General features: G+C 37.6%; 1 protein-coding gene across 1 annotated transcript in view; it reads right to left on the reverse strand.

Moving 5' to 3' along the window:
• Window positions 1-25,312, reverse strand: part of acsl2 (acyl-CoA synthetase long chain family member 2) — a 37,214-nt gene that overhangs the window by 10,772 nt on the left and 1,130 nt on the right. Inside the window, exons 2-15 of the mRNA XM_084389275.1 lie at window positions 17,518-17,765; window positions 14,665-14,779; window positions 14,078-14,142; window positions 13,884-13,985; window positions 10,352-10,451; window positions 10,091-10,269; window positions 9,348-9,380; window positions 9,049-9,100; window positions 5,864-5,937; window positions 5,383-5,460; window positions 3,826-3,960; window positions 3,586-3,720; window positions 3,359-3,454; window positions 1,670-1,742 (exon numbers count right to left, since the gene is read on the reverse strand). Of these exons, the coding sequence (XP_084245401.1) occupies window positions 1,670-1,742; window positions 3,359-3,454; window positions 3,586-3,720; window positions 3,826-3,960; window positions 5,383-5,460; window positions 5,864-5,937; window positions 9,049-9,100; window positions 9,348-9,380; window positions 10,091-10,269; window positions 10,352-10,451; window positions 13,884-13,985; window positions 14,078-14,142; window positions 14,665-14,779; window positions 17,518-17,763 (1,483 nt within the window). The 5' untranslated portion in view covers window positions 17,764-17,765. The remainder of the gene's footprint in view (window positions 1-1,669; window positions 1,743-3,358; window positions 3,455-3,585; window positions 3,721-3,825; window positions 3,961-5,382; window positions 5,461-5,863; window positions 5,938-9,048; window positions 9,101-9,347; window positions 9,381-10,090; window positions 10,270-10,351; window positions 10,452-13,883; window positions 13,986-14,077; window positions 14,143-14,664; window positions 14,780-17,517; window positions 17,766-25,312) is intronic.

Here is a 25,312-nt window from a genome sequence, read left to right on the forward strand (position 1 = left end):
CCACCAATAAGCTGGTGTGTGGTGGGCGTTCTGGCGCAATATGGCTGCCGTCGCATCATCCAAGTGGATGCTGCACATTGGTGGTGGTTGAGGAGATCCACCCTTCCATATGTGAAGCGCTTTGAGGACCCAGAAAAAGCGCTATATTGATGTAACAAATTATTATTAAATTATTATTATTATTATTATTATTATTAAAACTCGTGACATTTAAAATGCACAGCTAGACTTGCTTCATTACATTCACCAGTCTTTCAGCTCTACCAGGTGTCTGAAAAGGACAATAAATTTGCAATGTCTGCATAGAGCCTGCTTAAAACCCCAAACTTGACATCCAAATCAGCTAGATCAGTTATTGTCGTAAAAAACAGTCTGCTGTTTTCTTAACTGCAGGATGTTCTCGATAATAAAAAGAGAGTTATCAAACCTGCATTAAGCCACGAAAGAGGCGGAGTGGAACACGGACAAGCAAAGTGAACTTTGAGCTTCTAAACGGTTAAAAACACAGAAATATGTCAAAATGACCAGCTTGGTGAGTATTCGCTTAAACACAGGAAATCATGTCTTGAGTGAACACAAACAGTTGATAAAGAAAACACACTTGTAACAGTATATTGGATCTGTGCATTCGGTCTTAAAGTGACAGCAGCCTAATAAACCTGCTGCCGTCTATGTCATTAATGTTAATCAAACAAGATAAGACAAAGAGAAAATCACTCATTGCTCTTTAGTAGATTTACTCGGATTAATCTCTATTTATGAAACATCACTGAACTTACATAAGCTGGACTGTGATGCTATTTTCTTCTGGAAACAAACTTTGTTGCATTATTTTCCTGTTATCACTGTAAAGCTGCTTTGAAACAATACTGCATTGTAAAAAGCGCTATATAAATAAATGTGACTTGACTTGACTATAATTTATACAGTGAAGACTATGCAGTGATGTTTTACATTTGATTACTTTCTGTTGATAAAGACTGTTCTGTTTTTACTATTTGTTTCATAGGAATGCTGTATTTGTTAGGCTCGAGTCTAGTTGTTCCTAATCACCTCTAAGAGAGGGAAAAGAATATGTTGCACATGTTGCTTGTCAATAAATAAAGAGTTCATGATACTTTCTCATCTCTTCATTTTTTTATACTTAAAATACATTGTTGTTAAGAATAGTATTATTTGTTTCGGTGATGAGTATCAGTGCTCGTATCAGCCATTACTGCTTCCAGTCGGTAATCGGTGATTGGCCCCAAAATTCCTGATCGGAGCATCCTTAGCGGATTCTCCTTTCCAGCACTCTGGCCTAGGCTTTCCCAGGTAGGCTGAGAAACACGATCCCCTGATAGTTAGAACTCATTCTGAAAATGGGAACCACCACACCCGTCTGCCAATGGCCAGGTGCTGTCCCTGATTCCCATGTGATGTTGAACAGGTGTGTCAACCAGGACATCCCGACTACATCCAGGGCCGTAAGTATCTCAGGGACAATCTCACCTTGCCACCTCAGACCTTTTAAACTACCTCAGTGACTTTCGATAAGAAAACCACTAAATGGAAAACAGTTATATTAAATTGTAATAATATTTGAAGGGTAGTGTGTGTGAAACAGAGCACAGTATGCAACATCACGTGACCTCACTCTGCTGTTTCATTAAGAAATGACAGCACAAACCTGCACTCCAGTCGCCCGGCATGGAGAAGGTGCATCCAGCTGTGCACTCCGTCTGCCCATAACCCTCAAAAATCTGGAATTATATTAAACAAACCCTGTCAATATCATGACCAATACTGGTGAAAATATCCCCTGTACACATATTCAAAACACTTTTATTATTCATATAATATTATAGTATTTCTTATTATTAATTCATTTTATCTTTATATTTTCAGTTTTCAGATATTTCTATTCATTTTAGATAAGATTTAGGCATTTTGCTATGTGCTTTTGCCATTTGTATTAGTTTTTTTTATTTATTTATTTATTTCATTAACACAGTATTTCAGTTTCCAATAAGGTTCCATTAGTTAACTACATTTTCTAACATTAATAATGAAAAATACGTCTATTTCTTAGTTTATATTAATTTCAGCATTTAGTAATAAATTATTCAAATTAAAAGTTGTGTCTGTTAATATTTAATGAAACTGAGGTAACATGAACTAACAATAAACAGTTGTATTTTATGAACTACCGTAACAAAAATGTATATGTATATACAGTTTACATTTTTAATCGAATATTAATATTTTAGTTCATTTGCGATGTATTTCAATTACCAAAAATGTTTTAAAAATACTTTTAGTTAACAATAACCAGTGTTGTGTTACAATATTGGGTTACTCTCTAAAAAAGTAACTAATTGCATTAATTAGTTACTTTTTATGAATTGGATCATCGAAGGTCAGCAGCAAAGACATTGGTTAATAAAGTGAGATTAAAGGTGCATTGTGTAATATTTAGGAGGATCTGTTGACAGAAATGCAATATCATATACATAACTATGTTTTCAGTGGTGTATAAAGATCTTACATAATGAACCGTTATGTTTTATCACCTTAAAATGAGCCATTTCTATCTACATACACCGCGGGTCCGCTTACATCGACATGTTTCTACAGTGGCCCTAAACGGACAAACGCGTTTCGTCACTATGTTGTTCTTCGTGCAAAAAAAAGCTAGCTAAAGTCAGCGAATAAAACACTGACACAATGATGAACGAGTAAAATAAACCTCATTGCTGAACTGGCTACTCTCTGCTGTCTCAGACAATGACATCACTTCCTGTCGGCCACCGTAACTTCTGCTGGTTGCAATTCGCAACCTCACCACTAGATGCCGCTAAAAATTACACACTGCACCTTCACACTGAGTTCGCATTTCACTTTTTTTATTTATTTTAATACTTCATCAGTTTTGTGCAAGTGAGATGATTAAATGCCTGCTCTAATTTAGTCTAGACCTACAATAAGCATCATGTTCACACAACGCCTCTGCACTTACTGACGATTTCTCTCAACTTGAGGACAGGACAACTGTCAGTCAATACATGGGAAAAGTACACAGTAACTTGCGTTACGTATTTGAAAAAGAAACTCTTTTGTTGTACATTTAAAAGTAAAGCATTTATAGTTACTTGGAAAAAAAGAATCTGATTACGCAATTTGCCTTAATGCGTTTCCCCCAACACTGACAATAACAACACTGCATTCAAAGCAATCTGATGTCAGAGAGGAAGGGAAGCCTTGCTTAACCTTCACGAAAACACATTTGTGTGTGTATAAAAATGCTTTACAGTTTTTTAATCTATAGATGAAAACACTTCATATTAAATTGTACTGTATTTAAAGTGAGGACTCTCACCAGACAGCCGAGGGTGGCCCTGAGGAAGGAGAGGACGGTTGGAGAGATCGGTGCAGATGCAGTGAGGATGAACCGCAGGTTTCCACCCAGACTGGCCTACGAGAAGAGAGAGAGAGAGAGAGAGAGACGTCACAATATAAACACATTATATATCCACAAAGGGGCGCTCCCATCTCTTTTCATCAAATCGTTCCATAGCTGGAGCGTTGGGTTATTGAGAAACGTACCTGAATCTTATTGAAGATCAGTCGGTCCCACAGGCTGTTGTTCCTCACGACTCCACTACTCAGTTCTGCCTGTTTCCTCCTCACGGCGTAATGAAGAATCACTCTCTTCAACGGAGACGTGACCGAGCCCAGAATCTACACACACACACACACACACACACACACGACACTCATCAGTTGTAAGTGAGTGATTATTCTCCATTTGTGTCCAAGAACTCCACACTGCTGTGCAGAACACACTTTATCATAGATGCGGTTGAGTAATCGAGGCACCACGGGGAAGAAGGTGGGCTTCAGGGTCTTTATGTCATCCATCAGCAGAGCGATGTCACCCTGGTAAAAACCAACCCGTGCTCCGTGACAAAACATTGACACCTGACGAACAGAGACATGTTTTGTATTAAATTCAAGTCAATATGTAATCATAGGTAAGATTTAATAATAAAGTTAAATTCATTAACATAAACGTATACAAAAAGGTTTTATAAAACAAAACAAATAGCATCTATAAATCTGGGTTAGTGTTCATTTATACACTAATGTTCAAAAGTTTGGAATAATTAAGATTTTTCATTTAAATGTTTTTGAAAGTAGTCACTTCTGCTCACCGAGGCTGCGTTTATTTGACCACAGACACAGTAAAAACAGTAAAATAGTGAAATATTATTACAATTTTAAATAAATGATGCAAAGCTGTATTTTCAGCATCATTACTCCAGTATTCAGTGTCACATGATCCTTCAGAAATCATTCTAATATGATGATTTGCTGCTAGAGAAACATTTCTGATTATTATCAATGTTGAAAACTTCATATTGTGATGGAAACCGTCATACACTACCATCCAAAACGTAAGATTTAAACAAAAGAAAAGATAGAAATTGAATACTTGCTATTCAGTAAGGATGCTCTAAATTGATCAAAAGTGACAGTAAATATTTATACTGTTAAAAGAGATTTCTATTTAAAATAAATGCTTTTCTTTTGAATTTTCTGATCATCAAATAACCCTTTTTTAATTTTTTTTTATCACGGTTTCCACTAATTTATTAAGCAGGAAAAACTGTTTCAGCATTGATAATATTAAGAACTGTAATTAATAATTGATCATCAATAATAATTGATAACTGAGCAGCAGATCATCATATTAGCATGTTTTCTGAAGGATCATGTGACACTGAAGACTGGAGTAATGATGCTGAAAATTCAGCTTTGATCACAGGAATAAATAACATTTTAAAATATTACAATAGAAAACAGTTACTTTAAATTGTATTAAAATGTCACAATATTACAGTTTTTACTGTATTTTTGATTAAATAAATTGACACTTCTTTCAAAAACATATAAAACCTTTAACTAATAGTGTAAATATACTATTCATATTAATTCGTACTACATTAATGTTGCTTAATACATTGGAATTTACACTATTTAGGACTAATAAACACTCTAAAACGTCAATGATCTTATGTACACTTAATTAATGTCCATAACCTTATTATACACCATCAAAGCATTTTATTCTAATGATAAAAGTCACGTTTCATCAAAATCTATTTCCCCCATGACTTTTCAGATTAAACCAAGGAAAACCTTTTCAGATGACAATAATAATAATAATAACATAAAACAATTCTATATTATCCTTGTATATTTAATCCAATCAAAACCAGAGAGGAAAAAAAAAATCTCAAGAGTCATGTTCTACGTGATTTCTCTTTTATCATTATGATTATTATTCTGATTATTTTGCTCCATTTAGAAACAGTGGCATTAAATTAGTGAGGGGTTTACCTGGATCATTCGTTCAAACATGTGGGCGAGTGGCAGATAAGAGATGGACACGTCCTCTTGACGAATCACAAAGAAGCCCTGATGTGTGTGCGCATAAAATGAATTGAATAAGATCAAATGGAAAATAAATGTGGTGATTAGACAAGCTGATAAGATTTAACAGGCTATCAATTCTGCACTTTCACTGGCGCTTTCCCATGCAGAGTATCAGTAGAATTTCAATATTGAGAGAACAATATGAAGTCCATTTCACCATTAGAGGAACAAAGGACTTTATAAACAGGACTTGAAAGAGAAAGAGGTCTCATGGGGAACTCAAGGTCTCTATTAAAGGAACAGAAAACACAGAAGGAAGTAGAACAGGACAGAAGATAAGATGAAAGCTACAGAGAGAGGATGTTAAGGAGGGGAAATGTCACGAGTTGAAGGATAAGAAAGCAAAGAAAGCAGACACGGGAAGCTCAGATCTCTCTGAACTGACCTCGAGGATCTTGATGACAGAGGAGGTGTTGGAGGCGATGTTGCCGTGAGTTATCATGGCTCCTTTAGGCTTTCCTGCATGCAAAAACAGAAACACATCTAAACCTGACATACATAAACATCATGGCTAGAGCTGCACGATTAAATTGAGTATCATGATTTTAATTTTTATTTTCAAAGAGAGATTTTGAACAGATTCTGAACAGACAACTAAACAAAATAACATCTAATTTACTAGAGGTTCTGACAAAAAATGTGAATTGCTGCAGTCTATTTAAAATGTTAAATGAATCTGAATGATTCAATGACTCACTCATAATACTTCACTTGTTTCACTACTGGATGAATCAGCGTTTTTGAACGAATCTCTTGAATGAATGATTCAATGACTCACTCATAATACTTCACTTGTTTCGTTACTGGATGAATCAGTGTTTTTGAACAAATCTCTTGAATGAATGATTCAATGACTCACTCATAATTCTTCACTCGTTTCACTACTGGATGAATCAGCATTTTTTGAACGAATCTCTTGAATGAATGATTCAATGACTCACTCATTATACTTCACTCGTTTCATTACTGGATGAATCAGCGTTTTTGAACGAATCTCTTGAATGAATGATTCAATGACTCACTCATTATACTTCACTCGTTTCATTACTGGATGAATCAGCGTTTTTGAACGAATCTCTTGAATGAATGATTCAATGACTCACTCATAATACTTCACTCGTTTCATTACTGGATGAATCAGCGTTTTTGAACGAATCTCTTGAATGAATTATTCAATGACTCACTCATAATACTTCACTCGTTTCATTACTGGATGAATCAGCGTTTTTGAACGAATCTCTTGAATGAATGATTCAATGACTCACTCATAATACTTCACTCGTTTCATTACTGGATGAATCAGCGTTTTTGAACAAATCTCTTGAATGAATGATCCAATGACTCACTCATAATTCTTCACTCGTTTCACTACAGGATGAATCAGCATTTTTTGAACGAATCTCTTGAATGAATGATTCAATGACTCACTCATTATACTTCACTCGTTTCATTACTGGATGAATCAGCGTTTTTGAACAAATCTCTTGAATGAATGATCCAATGACTCACTCATAATTCTTCACTCGTTTCATTACTGGATGAATCAGCGTTTTTGAACAAATCTCTTGAATGAATGATTCAATGACTCACTCATAATACTTCACTCGTTTCATTACTGGATGAATCAGCGTTTTTGAACGAATCTCTTGAATGAATTATTCAATGACTCACTCATAATACTTCACTCGTTTCATTACTGGATGAATCAGCGTTTTTGAACGAATCTCTTGAATGAATGATTCAATGACTCACTCATAATACTTCACTCGTTTCATTACTGGATGAATCAGCGTTTTTGAACAAATCTCTTGAATGAATGATCCAATGACTCACTCATAATTCTTCACTCGTTTCACTACTGGATGAATCAGCATTTTTTGAACGAATCTCTTGAATGAATGATTCAATGACTCACTCATTATACTTCACTCGTTTCATTACTGGATGAATCAGCGTTTTTGAACAAATCTCTTGGATGAATGATCCAATGACTCACTCATAATTCTTCACTCGTTTCATTACTGGATGAATCAGCGTTTTTGAACAAATCTCTTGAATGAATGATTCAATGACTCACTCATAATTCTTCACTCGTTTCACTACTGGATGAATCAGCATTTTTTGAACGAATCTCTTGAATGAATGATTCAATGACTCACTCATTATACTTCACTCGTTTCATTACTGGATGAATCAGCGTTTTTGAACGAATCTCTTGAATGAATGATTCAATGACTCCCTCATTATACTTCACTCGTTTCATTACTGGATGAATCAGCGTTTTTGAACGAATCTCTTGAATGAATGATTCAATGACTCACTCATTATACTTCACTCGTTTCATTACTGGATGAATCAGCGTTTTTGAACGAATCTCTTGAACGAATGATTCAATGACTCACTCATAATACTTCACTTGTTTCATTACTGGATGAATCAGCGTTTTTGAACGAATCTCGAATGAATGATTCAATGACTCACTCATAATACTTCACTTGTTTCATTACTGGATGAATCAGCGTTTTTGAACGAATCTCGAATGAATGATTCAATGACTCACTCATAATACTTCACTTGTTTCGTTACTGGATGAATCAGCGTTTTTGAACGAATCTCTTGAATGAATGATTCAATGACTCACTCATAATACTTCACTTGTTTCGTTACTGGATGAATCAGCGTTTTTGAACGAATCTCTTGAATGATCCAATGACTCACTCATAATACTTCACTTGTTTCATTACTGCATGAATCAGCGTTTTTGAACGAATCTCTTAAATTAATGATTCAATGACTCACTCATTATACTTCACTTGTTTCATTACTGGATGAATCAGCGTTTTTGAACGAATCTCTTGAATGAATGATTCAATGACACATTTTTAAGACACTTGTCGCCACCAACTGGTGTAATGTAATCGATCCAATCTTTATTTGAAGTTACTTTCAAAAGGTGATTTGCTCCATTTTGATTGCTACTGTAGAGATCAGTGTTTATATCTGAACTACAACTTTTATTATAGTACTTCTATGATAATATAAATATTTGTAACACAGAAATAACGAAACAGTGTAGTTGAAAAGGCTTTGTGAAGCAGTTTCATACGCATACATGACAACTGCTCTCTCTGGATCAGCGGCGGCGTGAACGCAGATATGAATGTTCCGGAGTGATTTTGTCAAATGTTTAATAGATGAATAGCGAATCACTGTCATTTAGAAATGAGTTCGCGCAGGTGTTCGAATTGAGATCTTTTAACATTAATCTTGCCGCTCTAATCATGGTCATTATGCAGTGGCGTAGGTTTGATTTTGAAATTGGTGGGGACGGGGACATCAATATAAATATATTTTAAGTTCTGATCGAAATTATTGCTAAGGATATATCAGTGTCACTGGATATTGGTAGGGACACGTCCCTAGCGTCCCTACTAAATTCTACGCCCCTGCATTATGGTATTAAAGGGTTTCAATGTCACAGGGGAAACATGTGAAATTTGGTTATATATTACAACAGATCACAGAACGGCCCATAAAATGAATCCGAGCAGGGTGTGTGTTGGTCGGTACCTGTGGTCCCACTGGTGAAACACACAACAGCCAGATCTTCAGGTTTAGGAGGCTGAAGCAATACAAAAGCAAAGACACATCATAAACTGTTGTGTTCTGTGTGAATGTCCCTCACAAGCTTACAGCAGCATGTGTCTGTATGTCTCTGTATGTCTCTGCATCAACTGAATGCATGGCAAATCTAGTCAGCCGAGACCGAATACATTAATACGGTCACATCCATCAACATGCTAAAACTACTCCAGAGTTATCAGAACTGAACTAGCAAAAAGGAGAAAAACAAATCAAGGAGCTCTTACCACAGGTGCCTTTAAGTTTTCTCTTCCCAGATCCTGCAATGCACACACACACACACACACACACACACTTAGATCAACCACAGAGCTTTTGTCAAAGTTGAAAATAAAAAAAAGATTATTTGAGTATGCTTTACAAGAAAATACTATTTCAGTCTTTCTACTGCAAAATGTCATGTTTAAATCAATGTTACTTGGCGTTTCTTTGTAATTATTTGTGGAATTTACTAGCAACTTCTGAGTGAAATTGTTTTAAAGTAATCCCTAAATCGTTTGTTCAGTGCCTTAATCATAATGACCAGCAAATAGATTGTACATTTGAAATATGAGGTTGATAGAACATGTAGACTTAATGTTCTCAACTCAAAGCTCACAAGCCAATGAACGACAGCAGTCATTTCAATAACCACCCGTCATCCACGTTTACCACCCAATTACTTCATCTTATCCATGTTAATTCAGCAACTTGTTCCACCCTGATTAATGCCAGTGTGAACTACACCAGTACACAGAGGATAGTCAATCACATTCATTTACATATTAAGATCATTTGCATATAATAGTCTTAAAGGCCTATTTAATTGTTAGTGTCAGAGAGAGGGTGGAAATTGGCCATGAAAAATATTTTTTTTAATGGCCAAGAAAAAACAAAAATGTTAAAAAAAAAAAATGTATAAAAAAACCTGCTCAGTTATTTTAACTTGATATTTTGTGTCATGTCAGTTGCATTAAATACTATTCCTAACCATAATCTGTGAGAGCTGAAGTATCTCCACACCGCACTTCCTTCCTCTCTCCACCAGGGCGGCGCTGAAGGGGTTAAAGAGCACCAGGCAGGACAGCATGGGGGTCACACACTTCTCCTTGTTCTTTAGTAGAGATTCTGCTTTATCCTCCTTGTCACAGATCACCATAGAGATCTCCGCTGGAGAGAGACAAGACGGAGATGCATTTCAGCATTGTTTTGAGCCATTATAAGAACGAGGTCATGTGCCTGTCTTACTCACCCAGGTTAAGGATGTGAACCATGGCTTCTAACCCAAGTGTATCGTAGAGAGGCACGAGAGCCATGGAGAACGTGTAGCAGGCCAGCTCTGTAATGACCCACTGCAGCCAGCAGGGGGAGACAAGCAAAGCAGGAACATTAGAAACACCCAGTTCTGATCCACCCGGAGGAACATCTCTGTTAGCATTCCCATTCTCCTCAATGGCAGTGAGACTATCGGAAGGATGCGACTTGGCTCACAGCCGCTCAGTGATTTAACCGATTAGTCAAAATGCACCTATTTCGCTTTTTATTTAATGAAAACAGATATAGGCTACAAATGACATTATCAGCATAACAATTTAAGAGAAAAGTTTAGCTGAAAAAATGTACATGAAAATCAATATGGTTTAGCATTTGGTGTGTTCCCATTTTGCATTTTGCAAAACCTGATGACAATATTATCCAGCATGAATTTCGAATGATCCAAAGATCTTTGCTTCAATGGAAGCAAGAGAATATTATATTTTTCATTCTGTTTTTTAACCCTCCATCAGCTTCTTTGTAGATTTTTACAAAATTGGGATACATTTTAAACCCTTTAAGTGTTCTTAGAGGAGGAGAAATATTACATTGCAAAAGATGTTTTGCCTGCCTACCTCCGTCATGTGCTTTGACCACAGGAGGCTTTTCTGACCATTTGTACAAAGGATCATGATTAACGTCACACATTTGTGACCTAGAAACAGTGCAGAATTTTAATTACTTCTTTTTTTCCAGGTTTTTTTTTTTTTTTTATGAATCCAAGGTTTTCAATTCAAAGATATTTGGACTGAATTTATTATTTCTCTTACATAAGCAGTTACATTCATACATTTGTTTCAGAGGCAGAAAAACTTTTTGATTATAAAAACAAACTTTGCACATAACTGTCTGGAATCACGGTGAATTTTAAATGTTTTAAATTGAATAAAAAAAATATTAAGGGGGACCTATTATGCAAAACTCACTTTTACATGGTGTTTGAACATAAATGTGTGTCAGCAGTGTGTGTACACAACCACCCTATAATGGTAAAAATTCACACACTCCTTCATAAATCATAAGCAGTGTCTCAGAATAAGCTGTATGCAGTTTCTATTGAACGTGATGTCACATCGTTCAGGCCCCGCCCACGACTGCTAACAGACTCTGCTCTATTAGCATAGCTCCGCCCCTCAGTGAGCTGTACACAGTCTGCCATGTTTATCTCCTCGCCACAGCATTTAACAGCAGCATTCAAGTAAGAAATGTATTCTTATTAAAGCTACTAAAGTTATTCAGTCAAGAGTAGTGAGTGATTTTCTGTTTTTCTGTTGTTGTTTGATTCATATTAACAGCACATATACAGCAGTGGGTTCTGTATATTACGCTGCTTTTTCTTTAATACACAGATCTAATATACACATGCAATCTCTTTCCCTGCTGTTTACATTCACAGTCATAACTGGCTGTGTTTATGAGAACATTGTTTTTTACATAACCTTGTGTGTATTTGACAGTTTAAGCGCAATAAGACGTGAAAGAGAACTTAGTTTAATATTCATGCGGCGCGCCGTCTGACATCCAGCTCTCTATGCGCGAGCTTCGGGTGTGTGCGCTCAGAAAACCATATATCAGAAGTTTAGACTGAAATGGCTTTAAACGCATGCAGATGATAAACTTTCATGATGATGAAGAACTGCAATGTCAGTGAGAGTGGTCGCAATAGAGATAATAATCAAAGCCAAACACATATTTGGTTAGTTTTTGGCACAGTATCCGAGGCACGAGCTGTAAAGGGGGGCAGGGAGCAGCAGCTCATTTACATTTAAAGATACATGCATGAAAACAGTGTGTTTTTCCTTCCACTCAAAAATGCGCATGGTATAATGATCAGTAAGGGATTCTGAGCTGAAACTTCACAGACACATTCTGGGGACACCTGAGACTTATATTACATCTGGTAAAAAGGGTCCCCTTCAGCGGCGGCTGGTCAGCTAGGGTGCTTTTTAACATGTTAAAAATAAGTTAAATATATATATCAAAATAATTACGAAATAACATTATTTAGTTATACTACTCAACTGGTACTCATGTTAGCACCTATTAAAAATCTAAAAATCAAAACTATTTAGTTCATTTTGTGTGTGCAGAGAGCGCCCCAGACTTTTGATTTTAGCGAATCAATATTGTTTTTATATATTTTGCCCTGATAAAATTGTAAAGTGCTTTGGGTGTACAGTAGTACATATGAAAGCACTATATAAATGCCTCATTCATTCATTCATTCATTCATTCATGTGATTGGAACGTTCTCAACTTTCAAGTAGGGACAATATCTCTTCCGAGATGAAAGTAAATTCGGTTTTATCTTTACACAAGGTGTTCAAATAAAAAAAAAAATAAGGATCACAGAGCTTGGATGGAGTTGGCTAGATGTAAGTCATGCCTTTTATTGTTTTCCCTGTTTGCTATTTCAAAGTCTTGTCAGGGAACAACACAGAAAGTAAATGAAACAATGCAGTTTAACTTGAGGTGATCATCTAAATCCCAAGCACAATTGCTTGTGTAGATGATATGGTTATACAATGGACATGTCTATTTTCAAATAAAATATGATACACTTTAAGTGCATCTTTATGGGTGTATTGTTATATGTAGGCTACTATATTGAAATACACAAATAATACAGTCTCCCGTTTTCATCATACATTCAGTCTTGCCTGGCAACTTGACAAATATGCTGTTCTATATTATTAAAATTAAAATGAAGATGAAAATAAAAATTAAGAAAAAATGTATAGTCTGTAAATATTTTGGAGATCACAGTTTTTGCAAACTTATTATATTGGGCTTTATTAAACTTTATGAAACTATAATGAATTTATGTAAAAAAAATTACTACAAGTCAATTTATTAAACTGAGATCTTAAAGGATTTGCTATCCTGTGGCTCCCTCTACTGGGCAACATTAGTAGTATGGCCTTCATCTCTGAATTGCATTGAAATAAATGGCAGATCATTTTTTTGAATTATTACATATATATATATATTTTTTATCATTACTTTATTACTGGTAATAATACACCCACATTAAACTCAAATTCACTGATTTGTGGTACCTTAAGTTATTTTGTGTTTTAATAGTTGAATTTCCAACGTCCATTTTTTAGCTAAGCAGCAATGATACATTATTATATCACTTTTTAAATGGTTAATTAACAATTGCATTCAGTCCTGCATTAAAGCGTGACTCAATTTATTTAGCACCACTGGTCCCCTTTAAAATAGAAAACTGTCATTTTAAATTGTGATAATACTTCACAATGTTACTGTTTTTACAATATTTCTGATCAAATAAATGCAGTCTAAGTGAGCAAAAGACACTTCTTTCCAAAAAAATAAAATAATAATAATAATAATAATAATAATAAAAATACAAATAAAAATCACAATGACTCCAACCTTTTGCCCAGTTAGCGTATATATTTTATATAACATGCACTGATGAATTGTTCACAATAATGATTTACCTCTGGTCTGTTTTGGGCAAAGATGCCCACAAACTGCTGAGGGTTTGGTTTGCAACCTTTCGCCAGCAAACCTGATCCCAACACCTGTGCCCGTTCTGCGACCTGTAACAAGCGCATTGTCATGATAACCGGTTTTATGTTATTACATGCTTATTACACAGTAGTAAATGCGTTATAACACGCATTGCTCTCACCTCAGTGTAAGAGATCCACTGATAGGGTTCTCTGGGTTTCCTGAAGCCAAGACATGGGCCGTCACCTGCACAGCTCAAAGAATACTGTTAGTCATTATATGACTCTCTGGAATACTTCAGTTTTGACTATGAAACTCTGTGGTCATAAATATATATTTTATAATGATAACTAGCTACTGAACTGTATAACTGACTGATTTTCGATGTTTCTCTATGAGCATTGTGTCCTGATTACATTATACATTAGTCTTTTAGCTTCAATCCAGATGCTTTTGAATCCAAGCACAAAAACACTTCAAACACAAGCAATCGACTACGAATCTATTTCTCAATCCCTTCACTGAAGGAAGCTACATGTGATGAAAGCATTATCGATCCAAGAAAGCCTTGCAGAGCACTGCAGTAAATGAAAAGAAAGGAAAAGCGAGAAGCCACTGAATTCATCGAGGTTCAACAGATTTCACCACTGCAGAAATTGAAATAGTCACTCAAAGTGTTTTTCTGTATAATTACACAAACTGTTCTCAGGCTTCTGAAAGAGGTCAAGAGACACTGTGGTTGTGTTTGTCTGAGCGTCACACACACACCTGCTATCCGCAGTCCTCTCTGGAACATGTCGTACGCCGTCTTTGTGTCCTCGTAGTAGAACTCCAGCAGATTGTCATCCTTCAGTAACGCGGAGCGCCTACAGCTCTGGTCTCCCTGGAAACATAAGCATGTGTTAATATAGCATCAATCATTCAAACTGACACGCAAAGAACTATTGATCTAGTTCGCTATACTATGCACAGAATAAAACATTTTATGCATATGTAAAAACTAGTACAGTAAGCTACCCAAACACACAGTGTTCGATACTCACCTTGACCTTCCATTTCGAATGTGATGAATAAAGCAGAAGACATATTAAATATGTTTTTAATACTGAAAAAAAACCATGGTTTCTTTAGTTGGCCATTGCAGCCTGATCAGACTGGTTTTTCAGCTAAACAGGCAGACCAGCTTTACTAGCTCAGCTAGACCAGCTAAAGACCAGCTTGACCAGAGACAGTTCAAATCAGAGAAGACTAGCAAACCAGTTTAGGCTGATTTAAGCAAGCTTTATCAGCAGGGTTGACTTATTATTTTTATTAGACTGCCAAAAGTTCACTTAACACGGAAATCATGTGAAAACAATATTTCTGCATACGGTTTCACATACTGTATTCAGGCATTAAAGGGATAGTTCACTTTGAAATTAAATTTTGATGTTTTAGCTTACCTCAAGGGCATCCAAGATGTAGGTGTCTTTTTTTCCGCAGTAGTTTCAATTTTGATATTTTTAGGTCAAACCGTTCTTGTCTGTCAGTCATATAAAAAGCACAGAGTCCAAATTAAAACAATTCCCCATCATCCAAATTAAACAATTCCCCATCATAAGTACACATTGATGGCCTAAGACACGAAACGAGCGGTTTGTGTGAGAAAACGAACAGTATTTATATCGTTGTTGTCTCTTGAAAACAGCACACGTCCAAATGATCTGACGGCGCTGGCGGGTATAGATGTATACACTAGATGTCGCCTTCGCTACTGCAGTTCATTGGAACGAAACCGTAGCCAAGCGACATCTATGTATATATCTATACCCGCCCGCGCCGTCAGACCATTTGGACGTGTGCTGTTTTCAAGAGACAACAACGATATAAATACTGTTCGTTTTCTCACACAAACCGCTCGTTTCGTGTCTTAGGCCATCAATGTGTACTTACGATGGGGAATTGTTTCATTTGGACGTGGGGAATTGTTTTAATTTGGACTCTGTGCTTGTGTTTTGAGCCAGTGACCATAGACCTGCATTATATGACTGACAGACAAGAACGGTTTGACCTAAAAATATCAAAATTGAAACTACTGCGGAAACAAAGACACCTACATCTTGGATGCCCTTGAGGTAAGCTAAAACATATCAAAAATTTATTTCAAAGTGAACTATCCCTTTAAGAGTATGCAGTGAGCAATTCATCACTGTCAGTGATATTTTAATATTATTTATAGACTATTATAGAGTTAATTAATATGTTGAATTAATTTCAGTTTTTATTTAAATTTTTGTTTAAGCAATTTTGTTATGCTTTTTGTAATTTTTATCAGTTTTTTCTACACTATATTGCCAAAAGTTTTGGTACGTCTATACATTCACATGGACTTTAATGACATCCCATTCTTAATCCGTAGGGTTTAATATGGAGTTGGCCCACCCTTTCCAGCTATAACAGCTTCAACTCTTCTGGGAAGGCTTTCCACAAGGTTTAGGAGTGCGTTTATGGGAGTTTTTGACCATTCTTCTAGAAGCGCATTTGTGATGTCAGGCACTGATGTTGGACGAGAAGGCCTGGCTCACAGTCTCCACTCTAATTCATCCTAAAGGGTTTCTGTCGGGTTCAGGTCAGGACTCTGTGCAGGCCAGTCAAGTTCCTCCACACCAAACTCGCTGATCCATGTCTTTATGGACCTTGCTTTGTGCACTGGTGCGCAGTCATGTTGGAATAAGAAGGGGTCATCCCCAAACTGTTCCCACAAAGTTGGGAGCATGAAGTCTCCAAAATGTCTTGGTATGCCGAAGCTTTAAGAGTTTCTTTCACTGGAACTAAGGGACCAAGCCCAATCCCTGAAAAACAACCCCACACCATAATCCCCCCTCCACCAAACTTTACACTTGGCACAATGCAGAAAGGCAAGTACCGTTCTCCTGGCAACCGCCAAACCCAGATTGCCAGACAGAGAAGCGTGATTGGTCACTCCAGAGAACACGTCTCCACTGCTCTAGAGTCCAGTGGCGGCGTGCTTTACACCACTGCATCCCACACTTGGTGATGTTAGGCTTGGTGATGCAGCTGTTCAGCCATGGAAACCCATTCCATGAGGCTCTCTACACATTGTTCTTGAGCTAATCTGAAGGCCACACACAGTCTGGAGGTCTGTAGCTATTGACTCTGCAGAAAGTTGGCGACTTCTGCTCACTGTGAGCCTCAGCATGCGCTGCCCTCGCTCTGTGATTTTACGTGGCCTACCACTTCGTGGATGAGTTTCTGTTGTTCCCAATTACTTCCACTTTGTTATAATACCACTAACAGTTGACCGTGGAATATTTAGTAAATTTCACTAATGGACTTATTGCAAAAGTGGCAACCTATCATGGTACCAGGCTTGAATTCACTGAGCTCCTGTTTGTAGAAGCGTCTGCATGCCTAGGTGCTTGTCAGCTTTGGCCATGGAAGTGATTGGAACACCTGAATTCAATGATTTGGAGGGGTGTCCCAATACTTTTGGCAATATAGTGTATACTGTATTTAGTGTTAGTAAACTCATTTATTTGCAGATAGTTGGCAAGTTGTAACATTTATATTTTATTTTATTTGAGCTTTATTTTAAGTTTTAGTTAACAACAACACAGTTACCTGTACAGGTATCGACTGGGCCTGCAGATCACATGGAGGCTGGATTGGTCGAGGTCTGGTCACCAGCCAGTAGGTTGTGAGAGATGCTAGCGCTCCTAGCCCGATGATGGAGGATGGAGAGAGGGACAGAGAGGAAAGAGAGAAGGATGAGGGGAGAGACGGAAGGAGGGTCTTCAGATTGTCCATTTCAGACTTCCCATCTCCTCCACTGAAACGCAGGGAACGTAACCACTCCTGAAACTGCATAGCTGTGAGAGAGACACAGATTCACTGCCATCACCATCATCATAATTCTAAACAATGAAGAAATGCCACAATTTATCAAGACCTTGAAGCAGATAGGAGGGAGAAACACATGTGAATCCCAATGTGCTTTCTTTGCCATTAATGCTGTTATAACACGCCTACGTCTCCTTCCATTAATAATAATGGCTAGTGCGGCGGCTGAGATATACGTTACCCTGCTAACATCCGTTGCCATAATTGTTAGAATGACTTATCACAAGAGGAAAAAACTGCGTTTTAGTTGAATAACAACGGTTAACGGAAAGGCAGTCATTTCGCAATCGTTTTTTATCGACACTTAGAAAATATCGTAAAAATTTGGCTCAATGTTCTGGAAACGCAGATACTGTTTCCCTTGAGTAACTTACCGCTATTATGAAACATGTGTGGCAACATTATTATGAAATAAGATTATAATAATCATCGCTAAAAACATCACCAGGAATTATAGTTCATTAATCTAACTGTATGCTGAAATGATTTGGTCCATTCATATTTAGTTTAAAGTTAATGTGCAGTGACTCCAAATTATGAATAACTTTCATTGATTTCTCGTAAAGAGGCCTGAGAACAAAACCTGAATGAAAACCACTCGGCCGTGAGAGAAGCCAACAAATGTTTGGGTCCCGTTTGAATGCCAGGAGGAAGTAATGATGATTGGCCGACACACAACAGGCGCTCGGGGTAACTTTCGGACATTTTCTAGCAGGCAGCCAAAACACAAACACAACCAGGTGTGAATGTGTTTCAGGACGCACGGACGGACAGGTGGAGATGAAGAGAGCTGCATGTGGGAGAGCTGACAGGTTGAAAATTCATTTTAATGTTGTCCAGCAGCAGAACATGACACTGGTGAAGTGAGTACAGTCGGCATTGGTGATTTGGTGGTGAGATGGGGTGACTGGGAGGCCCGAGTGTAAATGAGTGTGATCGCGTTTGCCAATGAGATGATCTGTAAAGATCACATGAGACGACCCAAACACGGTCATATCCTGGGACTCCATTCACAGTCTCACAGTACTCTCACTCACACAGTTCTCTCTCTCTCTCTCTCAAATAAACTCATCTCACCCCCTCTTCTCTAACCTCTCACCCACTTCCTCCCCCCATTAAAGAACAGGAGGATAAAGGATGATGTCATCACTCCTCGTCCTGCATTGGTATTCCCACAGTGGGGGAAAATGCCCCCTTCCCTCTCTTTCACTCCTTAAATGCCACCAAAGCAAGTGCCATGATGTTTGCCTCCAGAATACTTAACACTAGAGACACTGAAGCCAGCCAGAGTCACAACTAAATGTTTAGTATGGGACAGATATGGGGTTTGTAATGGACATGGATGGTATCTAGACAGCTGATGGGTGTATATAAACAATACAACTTTATAACCACTAATGAGACTAAATATATTTACAATAATAGTATAATAATATGGACTCAAAATTCATTAAAAACTGAAAATGTTTAGACAACAAAAATTCCAATATCTTTGTACTCATATTTTATAAACTCATATTTTACTCCATAACCATAATTTATAAAGTATTTATATATAAGTGGCATAGTTTATTATACTAATTATCCTATGCTGTCATATTCCAAGAGTAAGTGCCTAATTTGGCACTTTAATAATGAATGAATGTGCAGTCACAGATGTGTGTATATCAGCTATTTAACAAAAAAAAATGTTTAATTAATTTAATTAATACAAATATTAAACATTTAAATGTTTCATTTCTACAGTTTAGATTATGAAATTACTCTTTAAAATTATTTAAATGAATAATACATTTCAAACAGAATGGAATATACTGAATTTCAAATTACATGCATGCTCAATAATAATAATAATTAAAAAAAAATCTCTCGTTCATATACATAAATCTGATTGTAAATCTGACATATACAATACCGATCAAAACTCTGGGGTCAGTACGATTTTTTTGTATGTTTTATTTTATCAAATATACAGTAATAACAGTAATATTGTGAACCTGTTACATTATTTACAATAAAAATAACTCATATTTTAAAATTATTTTTTATTATTTAACATTTCAGTGTCACATGATAATTCAGAAATCATTCTAATATGCTGATTTGCTGCTCAAGAAAGACTTGCGCTATTTAATATTTTTGTGGAAACCGTGAAATAATTTTTTCAGTCAAGTTAAAATAACAGCATGCATTTGAAATTTATTTGAAATGACTTGATCAATGTAATGCATCATTGCTGTATAAAAGTAATAAAGATTTGAACAGTAGTGTATATATCATATGCATGTTCATGTTAAACATGAGATTAATTTGATTATTAACATGCAAATTTATTTATGTGACCATGCAACCTTGCAAAAAAAAACAAAAAAAAAAACACTTTCCATATTCCAGAGGACTTTGTGAACCCTACATGTGGTCGCTTTAGAGGCGAGGGTTAAAGCAATGCAACTACAAACAGTGACATCCCTTTTCATATGACCATCTCTGCACATCCCTCTCTCTGTCACAGGTCCACAAAAGCTGGAGATAAATGGATTTTGCAGAGATGACATCTGAAAATAATTACGCGTCACAGATGAGGACAGACCTCTCTCTTTCTCTCCCTCCCTCCCTCATTCGTAACGTGCATTGTTAGAGATAGACAGGCACTATTGTGTGTTTCTGGCACTCACTTGGGAACTTAAACAGAACAAAGAGGGGAGAGAGCGACAGAGGCTATTACTCAAACTGGTGCTAAATGAACTAAAGCAAATTCAAAAGAAAGGCCTACAGATTTACAACCTGAAGAAAACTCAAGCTCTCAAAACATCCACACGGTAGATATCAACAACTCAAAAAGAGCAGATATATGGAGACAAATGTGGGATTTTAAATAGCCTATTATGCAATTAAAGCAATGTTTTGGGTTCAACAAAACACAAAAATTCGACTAGTCCCCCAGTTTAGGGTTAGGGTTAGGGTTAGGGTTAGGGTTAGGGTCTGAGCGGTGTGAGTAGAACTGGAGGGGTTACATTGGTGCCGTGACCCGGGTGGGAGTGAGCTAGTTAGAGCTAGTAAACCTCACCCCCTTGCCCTCAAGAATCGCATAAGAAACTGACGCTGTGGTCAGGCTGTGGACTTTAGCGTACTTGTTAGTGTGCCTGCCTCCCATGCCGGAAACGCCGGTTTGAATGGCACTCGGAGCAAGTAGAAATGGAGGGGTTGCAGTGGAAAGTAACCATAGCAATGTCTCGAGGCTGTGAGACATGTTTTCATTTCACTGTGCTACTTTTCCATTGTTTTTCAATGTAAACATGCACGACTTCGCATCTAGCTCTGCTGTGTTTTAAATGCTCATAGCTGCTTTCGCCAGCTGTCCACTTATTATAGGCATCTTTGGGCATGTTATTAGGTCAGCAACTTCAGCTGGACTGTGTACATGGCCTTTGTGCCAGTATCATAGTTCTTTGAGCTGAGAAAAGTCAGCTGTTTATGCGGTCAAAATGTTTGCGCTACAGGGGTGGCACTGGCCACCCAATGGCCACCATGTACAGGTAGCTACGCCCCTGCTTGAGACAAAAAGTTCCAGAAAACATGGGTTGTGGAAATGATATGTGATGTATGGCCTTGAGACAGTACCTAACACTAGAATTGTCAAAAAGTACCGACTTCAGTACCAAGTCGGCACTGACATTTTTAAATTGTGACCCTTTGAGCGCTGGTGAGCGGAATCATAAACACCTCTGATTGGCCATTGTGTTGATGCTCATTGGATATGTCTGTGTTTGGCTACAATGATCAATGCAAAATTTCAGTACCGACTTGTTACCTAAGTCGGTACTATTTGACAACTCTACCTAACACACTGTTTTCAGTCAAGTGCATAGGCAGCACGTGAACCACTTCTAGGGTAAGGCTAGAGAGATGCACTTCCCCTTTAAAAAAATTTAATACATTTCCTTAAAATAGTTTCAAGTTACATGTCACCGCATAACCTACAGTACACATCCCAGCATAAACACTCCTGATAAACAATTTAAAGCATCTACGTTCATAAACCACTGTTAATTTTAACAGAAAAGTTCATCGCAATCTTTTAATTATAATCAATTAAACTGACTGCACAATGAATCCCTTATTTACATAAAGTCTACACTTTGTTATAATAAGAGGATTTGCTAGCGTGCAAAACCCTGAATCCACTCACCGCTCAAAACACAGAGGTTTTTTTCAGTGTTAACTTAAAGGAGAACTCCGGTCAATTTTAACATTGAGCTCATTTTTTTGTACATTTGGAGTGCTGTCAATACAGAGAACAACGACAAAAATCGGTGTTGCCTACACCGAGTTATTCTATTTTTAAAATTTGCACCCTATTGACTTCAATGGGGCAAGTAGTAAGCCTGCTTTTTAGCCTCTTAACATCCTTTAAGTGTCATTACAAGTGCACAGAAAATGTGAGTGATTCCTTCCGAGTGAACACGAGTGGATCTGACTGCAGTAGATGTTAGAGATATTAATAAAAATGAAGTTAATTCAGCCAGCGCTCATACCTTTGTTTACATCCTGTTTTCGGTGGAAGGCCATAGTAATCGATTGTCGAGTTCACGCGCGTGATCATAGGTACTAAACCTATGCGCGTGAACTCGACAATCGATTACTATGGCCTTCCACCGAAAACAGGATGTAAACAAAGGTATGAGCGCTGGCTGAATTAACTTCATTTTTATTAATATCTCTAACATCTACTGCAGTCAGATCCACTCGTGTTCACTCGGAAGGAATCACTCACATTTTCTGTGCACTTGTAATGACACTTAAAGGATGTTAAGAGGCTAAAAAGCAGGCTTACTACTTGCCCCATTGAAGTCAATAGGGTGCAAATTTTAAAAATAGAATAACTCGGTGTAGGCAACACCGATTTTTGTCGTTGTTCTCTGTATTGACAGCACTCCAAATGTACAAAAAAATGAGCTCAATGTTAAAATTGACCGGAGTTCTCCTTTAAACACCTCTGATTGGCGATCTTGTTCAAGAAATCAACAGGTGATTGGCTACACTGCTAAACGCTGCAAAAACAAGTTGTAAAGAAACCTTTCAGATACAAACTGGATCGTTTGCCATAAGAGAAAATGGCAAACCCTAGACCAGCAGTAATGAGCAGGGCTGCGTTTCTCAAAAGCATCATGAGTTAAGTTGATCGTAGAGACCATTGGTGGCCCAGCCTTACACACGCTCCGTCTATGGTCGAGTCAAATTATATAAGGTGTCTACCCAGGCTAAGGTCCATTAAGACCCTTATTAGTGTTGTTGAGGGGTCTTCACATGTAGCGACAGGAAGCAAATGTTTTGCGGTTGTGATGCCAGGATGGTGTTGTTTCCTGTGTCGAACACTTAAACCGCATTTTAAGTTTGAAGTCGTAAAACTGTACCCATTAAAAAGCATCATAAAACATTATAGGTTGTAGTTCAGAGAAGAAACCTCAGGCAGTGGGATGTTAGTGTGCTTCTGTTCAAGTACTTGGGTCTTTCATCAAGGGTCATTTTACAGCACAATGTTGTGGAAATGTTGTGACGGGAGAAGCCACTTGGATGAATAAAGAAATGCCTTGAGCACATTTTGTGCTGCTGACATGACTGATACCTCAGATCATGTGCCTTATAGCTGAGAGGCGTCATGTTCCTTTTCTAAGCGATCAGACTAGACGTTTTGCCTGGTGGATAAAATGAGTAAACCCAGAACACCCTGATTCATAGCTAATTTTTGCCTAAATATGTCTGAAGACAAAAGATAATAAAGCTATGTATCTTAGCTTGTTCTGGACAAGATATCTCATTGTGATCTCCATTTGTCAGCATCTTGTTTTATTTCAACAGATATATGATTGGATTGAACTCCTCAGTATGGAACAAATGCTAAGTTTGATTTTGTGACCAAACTGCCCTGATCGCACACATAGCATGGCTGAACCTCTTACAATGTCAACAAAACCTCAGCTCAAGAACAACAGGCACATTGTTAGAACAAAGACCTTCAGCATCCAGAACGAACATCCGTTCCCAAGTGTGTAAGGTAAAACCTCACCAGTTAAGAGAAGGAATGTGTGAATGGAGAATGACAAGAACTGAAAGAGCCCATTGGAAAGAAAACTTTAATGAGATCTCCTTAAAGGTGCTCTAAGTGATGTTGGGTGACGTCACTTCTTGTTGACGTTCAAAGTATTGTCAAACAAAACGGAGGCTAGCTCGACCCTCCCTCCTCCTCATCCCCTCCCCCTCCCCCTCCCTTCCGTGCTTTTCCGATGTAAATTCGGGACTTTACGCGTCCCTTCTCCTTTTCCCTATTCTTTGCTATTTGTTAATCAGAACGTCATCTCTTTGGTCGTGTGTCGACCATATCAAAATTCAAGAGAATATAATTATAATGTTAGTCGTTGTCGTTGTCTAGGACATCTCTCCTCTAGCTAACTTCCCTCTTCATGCTTCTCTCTCCTCCACTAACCCCCCAACCCCCACCCCCAAATCATTCTTGTCGGTTATTGGCTGGAACACTGTTTGTTATGTTTCGTGGTCCAGGCTGGGCCAGTTTGTTTTTGTTGCCGTTTGTGGAGCCTGGGCTGTCTACAGAGACAGAGGTTTGCTATACGTGACAAAAAAAATTGATGCGTGACATCACTTAGAGCACCTTTAATATATCAATTGTTTCTCATTAACAGCAATTACATTAAATTAAGAATTATGCTTGTGACACAAATGCTTGATATTTAATTGTTTCAGTTAACAATAACAACACTGGACTGAAAACATCTCAATTAATTTTCCTAAGTTACAAATGAGCAACCTTTGGACAATAACAGGGATGTGAAATGGCAGGTTCAGAGGATATGATGTCATATGAAGTGGGTTCTGGAAGTGGCATTCCAGAGGATTTGAAAGGGAATATGATGAGGGAATGAGAGAGCGCAGGAGATCCGAGCGCCTGCCCAATGGTTAATGAATGAGGGAGGGGGTGAATGAGAGAATGGCCCGGGTGTTCTCTGGCTGTGATTCCCAAATGAAGCATGAAGAACACAGAATCACACTGAAAAGGTTTAGAGAAGAGAGGGATGAGGGAATGGGGAGGGTGTTGCATCACAGCGGACAAATTAACTGTCTGGTAGCGGAAGAGAAATGTGGAAAAGCAGTGATGCATCCTCATGTCTGAAATGTAACTGTGTCAACCTGTATAAGTGGAAGTAGGTTATGTTTTTACACTGGAAAACACAATGTTTCACAATATCGCTATGGTGAAAAATCATAATGCGTCTCATCCTACAGGTTGCTTTTACTTTCATGGCTTTATGAGTCATTTTAAAGGATTTTCCCTTACCAACACCAACAGAACTGCAAACCAATGAATTCTGGATTGTGTGAGTGTGTTACACCAGCACAACCTTATTCAGCATGACTAGACATGCCACACACATGCACAAAATCTACAGTGCTTCACCAGTCCTCTGCTCAGCGGGGAAAAACTGGCTTTAGCTCTAAAGCA

Source organism: Rutilus rutilus, assembly GCF_951802725.1.
Source record: "Rutilus rutilus genome assembly, chromosome: 19".
Classification (NCBI taxonomy): Eukaryota; Metazoa; Chordata; class Actinopteri; order Cypriniformes; family Leuciscidae; genus Rutilus; species Rutilus rutilus.